The 9296-nt window shown below is 37.7% G+C and overlaps 4 protein-coding genes across 5 annotated transcripts; 2 read left to right on the top strand and 2 right to left on the bottom strand.

Annotated features, from left to right (window-relative positions):
- Positions 1 to 1041: 1041 nt before the first annotated feature.
- LOC106082676 (eukaryotic translation initiation factor 3 subunit G-1) lies at positions 1042 to 2256 on the bottom strand. Its single transcript, XM_013245332.2, has 2 exons — positions 2147 to 2256; positions 1042 to 2072 (listed from the first exon to the last, which is right to left on the bottom strand). The coding sequence occupies exon 2, from the start codon at positions 2070 to 2072 to the stop codon at positions 1263 to 1265; it is 810 nt and encodes a 269-aa protein (XP_013100786.1). The 5' UTR covers positions 2147 to 2256; the 3' UTR covers positions 1042 to 1262.
- A 1341-nt stretch (positions 2257 to 3597) lies between these two features.
- Positions 3598 to 4458, top strand: LOC106082682 (uncharacterized). The gene is made up of 3 exons (XM_013245345.2): positions 3598 to 3668; positions 3737 to 4036; positions 4116 to 4458. Exons 1-3 carry the CDS (start codon positions 3617 to 3619, stop codon positions 4382 to 4384), a joined length of 621 nt encoding a protein of 206 aa, XP_013100799.2. The 5' UTR covers positions 3598 to 3616; the 3' UTR covers positions 4385 to 4458.
- A 1953-nt stretch (positions 4459 to 6411) lies between these two features.
- LOC106082688 (uncharacterized) lies at positions 6412 to 7232 on the top strand. Its single transcript, XM_013245352.2, has one exon. The coding sequence runs from the start codon at positions 6439 to 6441 to the stop codon at positions 7048 to 7050; it is 612 nt and encodes a 203-aa protein (XP_013100806.2). The 5' UTR covers positions 6412 to 6438; the 3' UTR covers positions 7051 to 7232.
- Positions 7064 to 9104, bottom strand: LOC106082652 (histone acetyltransferase Tip60). 2 transcript variants are annotated; one of them, XM_013245289.2, is made up of 6 exons: positions 8968 to 9104; positions 8789 to 8915; positions 8491 to 8732; positions 8198 to 8437; positions 7567 to 8147; positions 7064 to 7510 (listed from the first exon to the last, which is right to left on the bottom strand). In XM_013245289.2, the coding sequence occupies exons 1-6, from the start codon at positions 9019 to 9021 to the stop codon at positions 7294 to 7296; spliced, it is 1461 nt and encodes a 486-aa protein (XP_013100743.1). In that variant the 5' UTR covers positions 9022 to 9104; the 3' UTR covers positions 7064 to 7293. The 2 variants fall into 2 exon arrangements, with proteins under 2 accessions (XP_013100743.1, XP_013100762.1); XM_013245308.2 differs by having other exon boundaries at positions 7567 to 8138.
- Positions 9105 to 9296: the final 192 nt, after the last annotated feature.

The raw sequence follows: 9296 nt of genomic DNA, 5'->3' as shown, positions 1-9296 counted from the left end.
CATTTACTTATTTTTGTAAACATTTGTGAACGGTCATTTCAAAATTTTCTTATTTTGCTCTCACAAAAGAACAGAGATGTACGTTGTACATTTCGAATCAAATGTGTGTACAATGTAAAACATAGTTTGTTTGATAAGCTGTAAAATAGTGTTATTGTGGAATAAACATGCATTCACGTCGAATGCATGACCTATAATCTATCACACCATCTCTGTGAGAGGTCGGGCGGTGACGGCTCTTGAATAAATACTAAGTGCCTATGATTCATAATATGAAAAGGCGAGTCATTGGCGCCTTTAAATTCCAATGGTCCTAAGAACCTGAACAAGATGGCTCACCTAAGGACCTGGACGAGAATCACTTACTCCACGTATTACAAATTTGCAAATTTTGACCATGACCCTTCCACGAAGGAACAGCCGAGTCCGAACGGCGTGTTGCAGTGCGACACCTCTTTGGAGAGAAGTTTTACATGGCATAGTAACTCACAAATGTTGCCAGCATTAGGAGGGGAAAACCACCGTTGAAAATTTTGTCTGATGGTCTCGCCAGGATTCGCCATAGGCGGACATGCTAACCTCTGCACTACAGTGGCCTCCATCCTCCTCGTATTATTACATTTTAATTCCATAAATTTCTAAATCGTACCGCTTTAAAACTTGTTTTGTCTACACTTTTGCAAAAGCAATTTTCCACGAACATTCCATTAAGGACCAGGGGGGAAACCTCTCACATATCAATGAAAGCTGTTCGATTCAAGTTAAAGCTCAATGCTAAGGGACCTTTTGTATATAGCCGAGTTCAAATGGAATGTCTCAGAGCGACACCTTTTTGGGCAGAAATTTTAACATGGCTGCCATGTAATTTTTTCAAATGACATAGTTCCCTACAAATGTCGGCGGTAATAGAAGGGGATAGCTAACGCAGAACATTTTTTCAAATGTCCTATCCAGGATTCAAAACTAGGCTTTCGGCGGACATGCTAACCTCTACACCTAGAGTAAATCCTAAAGCCGTTAAAAAAGAAAATACTTTCTGCATCTTTGGTTACCAGTTTTTATTGTAACCTTACATTCTAAATTGTTTTTTCCATTTTCAGCGAACGTAGTATTAACAAACGTTTTCATTTTTCAAAATTCTCAACGCCTGTACTCTAGATAATTAGATATATGTATGTGATTGTATAAAAGACTGCTGCTTCTCTTATTGACTTTTATTTATTGTTGTTGTATGTTGTGTTTGTGGAATCTCTTACGACGTATCAGTTATTTTGAGGTTTGGACCATTCCGCACTAAGAATCAAATGATCATAACCATGTCCGTTGAGAATTTCAATTGCAGCAGCAGCATCTTTACGTTGGCGGAAGTGAACATAAGCAAAGCCTTTGCATAGGCCAGTATTTTTGTCGCGTGCCAAATACATTTTGGTATGTTGTCCAATACGCTTAATAAGTTCCTCTAAATCTTGTTCCGTCATGGACTCGGACAAATTTGAAATGCGAATAGCGGCTGTGTCATCGCGACCACGTATACCACCAATGCCTCCCTTTTGACTGTCCTTGAGGAACGGGGGCACATACTTGCCAGGTTTGGGAGCTTCTGTAGCAGCGGCGGCAGCAGCCGAAGCCTTTTTCTCCATAAGATTTGTATCCATCGAGGTACCCTTGTACGGACAGTTGACGGACCAATGCTCACCATTACAAATACGACACTTGGCGATGTTCTTGCTAAGATCCAAAAGTTGATCATTGCTCTTCTCCTCCTCCTTGGTGTTCAAGATTTGCATAAAGATTTCTTCGGCGACCATGGTTGTTTGGGAATTTGGCCCAGGTTTATCATTCTTGGATTCACCAAACTTTGGCCATGTACGGCGTTTGGCCACTGTTTTCGGTACCACCTCCTTTGTGATTTTGTATGTGCGCACAACTTTGGTTTTCTTGTCATCTTTATTATATTTATACTCTGTGACGTACTTGAAACCATTTTCAATTACTTCGGTTGGTGGAGGTAGACCACCGTAATCAAGCTCCACCTCATCGGCCCACGAAGATTTAATGTCAACAGCTGGCATCTATGTGATTTGAATTGATAAAACATGCATATTAATAAGCGACACATAAACACTTAAATATTTCGCACACAAACCTTATGGATTTGATATATCTTATATTATTTTACACAAAAAGTTAACAAATCCACGAGGGCAAAATGGATGGTAATTTGCAAAAAGAAAGAAAATGTCAAAGTTCTTCTTCTTGATTTGTTGTGTTGTTATCGATAGCAAGTTGCAAAAGCAGGCAACTTCTATATATGTATCTATAAACACAGGGAGAGGCAATTACTATGCGCGACATTTGTCGCATCTGTACAATAGAGGAAAATCATTTTCTATTCTAATTTACGATAAAGCCTAGTACTGACCTCGACTTTTAAAACGAACAAATGTCGAAACGCACTATAAAAAATAATGACGATGTTAATGCGAACACATTCAGAATAAATTTCACACAACTTTAATTGCAAATGTAATTAAATGCTTACGAAATGGGCCGAATGATGTCTGTTGTTGTCTTTGTTGTGTGTTGTTTTTTTTTCACTTTTGAGTGCCCAATTTTTCATACATTTTATCACATCAATGCCCACACATGTTTTGCGAATTTTAGCCCTGTTTTATTTTTCCACGTATTGTTTGGACAGGATGGCAAATGGCGTTAGCACTTCATGGCAAACAAACAGGCTTTCACTGAAACTTTTTTGTGTTTTATTTCCCCTTCACGGCTAGACCATTCAGTACAATGGACACGCATCATAACACACGGGATACAGGATGCACTTATAAGGTCAGCTGAGTACAATTTTTTTTATTTTTTTTTTTTTTTTGATTTTTCAGTAAATCGTAATGTCAAAGTCTTCATAACACAGCTGTTTTTTTTTTCTAAAATCTTGAAAAGAATTTAAATTTGATCCTATATTTCACACATAAGCATAAAAACAGTTTTCTAAGGACGAAAATGCAAATATAAAACATATTTGAAGAAGTTGTAAGACAAAGTTTTTTTCTAAAACCATTTTGACATTTCAAATTACGGCAATTGTGACTCAAGGTTGTTTCGTTGGGGGTAGTTTTTTTGTTGTTGTGCTAATGACGCTACCTCTTAATTGTATCATGCATGGGCTGTATGTCCCGATTACGGCCTGTTTAACTGCACAGCCAAACCCATGTCCCACTGGCACACCCCATCGTATTCGCAGAGCTCTTGGATCTAGATACTCAACAGAATCATTCAGACGAATGATAGAACCAAACACACTGTTAAACCACTACATCACGATGTACCATGTAAACTTACCGTTAACTAAAACCCATTGCCCTGCAACACACAACTTTGGTGTGTGCTAGGCAAATTTACTGTACCTTGTATAAATTTGCTCATGTGCAGCCTGATATCAGTTCCATGTGAATGGTGATTATTTGGGTATTTGATATTTGTACTCGATTGAGCTGTTTAAAGGATAGGCAGATCTAATAAAAAAAGCGGCGGGATTTGCTGTTTAAACATTTTGCGGTAGAGAAATAGTTTACCATAGCACATAGCACACAGCATAGACGAGAAAATGGCTAATTTACGAAGCGCTTTCCACGTTAATAACGAAAACCATGGTCAAGGTAAGGTTATTTAAACCAAATCAATTTTGTTCTCTATATATATATATATTTTTTTGTCAAATTTACAGGCGTTGTTCATTCGTCTAAAAATGAATCGGCTCGCAAGCATTCGGCAAAAAAGGCTGTTTTTGGAGAGCTTAAAAATGTTATCCATAATCAGTATAAGCCCAAATCTTTGAACTATGGCGATGGAGCGACCAACAAACAACCCATGCAAAGTTTTGTTAAAAGGACGAAAACAGAAGTTCGCCAACAAAATGTGGCTAAGCCCAAACGTCTGGAGGTGATTAAGGAAAGCAAAGACGATGAAATAGAAATGTTGAAATATTTTGATTTTGCCCCAATTTGCTGTTCTAAGCGTCCCAAAAGTAAGTAAACATTTGTTTGTTTTAAGCGTTTCAATATAAACGAAACAAAACTACGACTTATGTGTGTATTTTTTTTCAGGTGATCGCCAAATTTGGGCCGAAATGGATATGTTTAATGATTCAATGCTTGACCAAAGCATTTTCAAGGATGAAGAAATACAGGAAGTACAAGAAGTCGAAAACTTTTATTTTGACGACTCTGGGGTCGATATCGATTTTAATGCATCCAAGATATTCAATGTTACATTACCAACAATTGACTCAGACGAAGAAGATTTCTTGCCCAAGCCGCCATTTGTAATGCGTCCCCTGACACCATGCGAGTTGCCTGATTTGGGGGATATTTAAGGCTAATTATGTATTTTTTTATTTTGTTTGTACTCCCTTATCCATTTTATTATTAAAACCTATATTTTATTTAATTTATATGTATTTTTAACTAATTTTAACATTTTGTCCACGACAATGAAATAAAGATTTTATGTAAATATAAAAAATTCTCAAATGGTAATTAATTTGTTTGTTATGGCTTTCAACTGAATTATACAGGAAGCGGCCAGTATTAGTGAGGTGATAGCTAGCGGACTATTCTCATTGGAATGAGTGCTGACGTATCATCATGGTATCGAGCCCCTTGGTTGGAGACAGTGGAATGCTCATACGGAGTTACTGACACTACAGCCGTGGAGAATTTTAGCTCTTGTTTAAAAACTAATTGCATATAATGCTTGACATGCCAAGACAAGTTGTTGGCGCCTTTAAATAACCAATAGTCATTACGTTCCCGGGGCGTCCATACTATGGATCGAAACGGTCTCACTCACCTATAGAAGTTTGACTAGGATCAGCAGGTCTAGATAGCATTCAGGCAGACACAGTAGCAGCTACCAAGTGAACGCAATCCTTGGAGATCGACTGCCACCCATTACACCTGAAAAGGCTCACAAACATCGAAAAACCAGAGTTCAATTTCGTTTCGGCAGACGCATCCGCCTAAACTCCTCCAGAGCTATGATTAATGCCAGCGCCTCATGTTTTACTGCCAATATAATCCCACTTGACTTAGGACCAGATCCCTCTGCACGCACCCCAACATAGTCCCAGAAATCTTAGATATAGATGATTAACAGAACCCAGTGAAGGAATGGATAGTACACAAGTTGTACTGCGAGCTACCAGGTGCCTCCACAGGTTGCGAATAGTAGAATGCCCCATACGGAGTAGCTGCAACGGCTGTTTCCACATGAAAAAATGGCTACAACTACAACAACATTGATGGAAGCTCAAAGTTCCAGTCCCCGTAATGCTCATAATTTTACCGTGCTGGGATATTTGCATAGGAAGTTTGTTATTGTAATTGAGTCATATCGTTACATACTTCTATGCAGTTTCTTGAGCCTCATCAGGGCGCATGAAGTTAACTGAAACTTTGCGAATGCGATTTAATATGAATTTTAAAACCCGTGTTAAGAATGGTCCAATTCGACCTAAAACCTAGTGAAGATGCCATTGAAAACAGTATTCCATTTTTACTCTGAAGGCAGCAATTATGGTTCGATGTGGCCGTCATTTTGGTTATTTATATCAAAATCCTAATTGTATCTCCTATGTAAACAGAGTTGCATATAGATCTTCTCACAACCATACCAGGTGGTCCGACCAAGCCTAGTCTGGTCCCAAAATGTAATGACGCATAGCTTCAAAAACCGACCCATTTATAAACTTGGATAGGCCTTAATAAATAATCACAATACTTGATGTCTTCCACATCTTAGAATGTGAGAATGTCTGCCTTCAGTTATTTGGTCAATTTGAAATTAGACTCACTTATGCAAAATTTTAACATTATGATGCCACTGTAGTGACAGACCGTAACCTTTGATGGAATCGAACTATTCGTGTACTGGTAATTCGAGCGAATTGCTCCTCCTTTTATCACTCACCTGTTGCAATGAATCCTCGCACATTTGCAAGCACTCTTTTTAAATTTCTATTTTTGCAATTTCACAATTTTATTTGTACTTTTAATATTGCATTTTCAGCTAAATAATTTTGAAAGATAAAATCCACGCATTTCTTGTAGGTACCCGACATCCCTAAATGAAACGAAAAGCGTCTGTTTTATCGATTTGTTTTCGAAAGGGAAAATACTCATTCATTTATGCTTATTGTATGATATTAAGCATTTTATGCAAGAATCGTGCAAGCTTTCTAAGCATTTTCTTTCGCATTACAGGATATCTCAGCCACAAACATATTTTGACGCAATCACGTGTTCATTTAGGCTTTTCATATGTGCAAATGTTTTCATAGCATTAAGCTTCGGTGTCAAAACAAAAAATTGTAATTATTTGAACTGCTGTTGCCGCGTTCCATAAGACATACAAACAAATAAACGAAAAATGTCTTTTGTTACGCCACAAACCCCAACTAAGAATAAGCCAAGTTCGTCTCAAGCACAGAGCACCGTTTCATCAGCCCCACAACACAACCTTGATGATATTAACATGCTTTTGTACCTGGATGCCTTGAAGCGAAAAGTGGACAATGAGAACGCCATTACTCAAAAAATTGAAGAAGCCTACAAGACATATCAAAAGCGGCGATTGGAATACATTCATCTATATTCAAAATATACAGATTTAGTTAAAAAAGCCCTTACACGAAGAGCTTTGAATGGGCGGCTAACTCCAATTGATCTATCAACAGCCTCGGCAGACATGCGAAGTATTAAGGAAAAACTGAGCAGTGGTATTGCCACCGATTACATCGAAAAACAGGAATTGGAAAAGTTTAAATTATTCCTAGGCTCAGATGGCAATCACGATAATTTGGAAAAACTTCGTCTTGAAATGATGGAACTAAAAATAGCCACAAAATCCATACAAGCCACGATTGAGGCAACAGAGGCAGCTTTAGACAATGGAACAAATCAAGGGCTGGATCTCTTTGCCAATGAGTTGGATATGGAAAATTTCCCAAACTTAGCGGAATTGTATGATACGGAAAGTTAAACAAGCTTTCACATGGGTTTCTTCTATAGTTTTTATTTTTATTCACGAACAAAGGGATCTGGTGAATGGAGGACATGTCGCCGTTCTAGCATATGTGCACTAGTTCTTTTGTGTGTGATGAAAGGGGAATGTCGATTTGTTTTCTATACAATAAGAAATAAAAAAATTATGAGTTATTCTAACATGTTTGGCTTGGGTTTATGATGAGCAAATGATGTAAAAGGTTAGAAGGATTATATCAATTTACCACTTTGATCGCTTCGACCAATCTTTGGGTGTCCAGTGGAGACATTTCGAGTCAATGCGTATTTTTCGCTTGTCCATGGCCTTTTTATGTTGATCTATTGTATCACGATTTATGCAAACTATGTACTGTCCTTTATAGTAATTGATGAGGTTTAGGTTTTGTAAAGTAGAAATAACATCCTCCTTCTTGATCGATGTCACTTCGCAAATATCACTACGAAGATTAAATCACACATAATTGAAAGTCTTTAAAATATTATTTGGACTTACTTAATTGTAATCGTGGGCTTTTCGCCATCACTCGTGGGTTTTTGACTTATGAAAATTTCCAATATGGTTTGAGCCCAATATGATCGATAGGACAGAAGACCTAAATCTGAAAGCGGTTTTTCTGGAGATCCTGTCTTTCCTTCAAACTTTGACAATTCATAACTGAATTCTATTAATAATTTTCCATATCCTTTGCGTTGATACGGAGGCATTGTAAGAATACAAGCCACGTTGTAATCTTCAGTGCTTTCCTTTTCTTTTGAAAAGTAACCTACTATGTGAAAACCTCTGCTGTCATACTCGGTCATAACATAGAACAAAAAGGGATCTGTATCATAGTACAGAGTCTTATGATCGAGAAAGAGCTTCGCTAGCAGACATAAATTCTGGGCATATACTTTGTTTTTGCGTCCATCGATTTCAAAAAACGATATGGTATTTTTACGGTATATTTCATTTCCAGGAGGATGCCGCAGATTGCACTTTATCAAATGCCTTTCGAGACATTTTCTACTTTTGCGATACTTGAGACAAAATTCGCAAATGTAGATGCAGGGCATTTGGCAGATTTCCTGAAAGTGCTAAATGAATATAAACAATTTTTTGTTGAATTTTCAAAATGATTAATTACCTGGGGATAGGGTGAAAAATACCACGGCTTTATTCGATGTTTACCCAATTCTATCATTTCGATGTTTTTCATACGGGTCACAACATCATCCTGATGGATGCTAACCATACTACCGGATTGTCTTGGTGTTGCACTTTTGCCATCCTGTGACACCTCATCATTTGCGGGCACTACAACTGTGGGGGCAGCAGGTAAGGAGTCAGGAATAATCGGAGCAGGGGGTAGGGGTGTGGGAATTATCTGTAACACAAAGTGGTATCATAACTGTGCAGTAATCTTTACACCTTTTATACCTTTCTTTTGCGATTTATCTTCTTTTGCAACGCAGCAGCTAAAACAGCATTTCCATTGACCATTTCTCCCACAGTTGGCTGTGGTGAAGTAGGTCGGGAAACGCTACCGGCTACCGAAAGCAATTTCTTGGGTGTTGTGACACCAGTACTAGCCCCAGTCTGCGTTCCATCTCGCCTAGGGAATTGTACTTTGCGTGTGTCCAAATCCTCTTCGGTAACCCATTCATCCAGACGTTTGTTAACTAAAGAGATAATTATGTTATAGCAGTTCACTATTGGTTGGTGATATTAGACTTACAATCTACATAGTGGACATAGAATTGCCTTTTGCCATCGTGATCCTTAATACTAACAATCTCCGCCAACGGCCAGTCGTCTGTTTTGTGCATCCGCACCGATAGCCTGCATCCTTCTGTCAAGGAAGCCTGTTTCGAGATAATGTTAAAACTTGGATTTTATTAAATGTTGCTTACTTACTGTGGATTCGCATATCGATGAAACATCCTCGTCTATATCTGTTTTTTGTTTCATTATAGTGCAATATTAGGCAATTTTTTTTATAAATTTCTATAATTGTTTATTTCTGTTGGTTTGTTTCCCTTTACACACAGCTGATAAATGAGATGCCAGTAGGGCACCAAAAATAAAAGCCCACTTCTATTTGATGGTATAAGGGGGCTTTTCACGTTCGAAATAAAGTTATAAAATTAAGTCAAAACTTTATTATTTTGTTTGTGGAAAAAATGTTAAACATTTTAAACCTAGTACTGACTTTAATCGAAGCAAAAATGCCTATTGAATTATTA

Source organism: Stomoxys calcitrans, chromosome 4 (genome assembly GCF_963082655.1).
Source record: "Stomoxys calcitrans chromosome 4, idStoCalc2.1, whole genome shotgun sequence".
Lineage (NCBI taxonomy): Eukaryota > Metazoa > Arthropoda > Insecta > Diptera > Muscidae > Stomoxys > Stomoxys calcitrans.
This window is presented reverse-complemented; position numbering and strand designations above follow the sequence as displayed.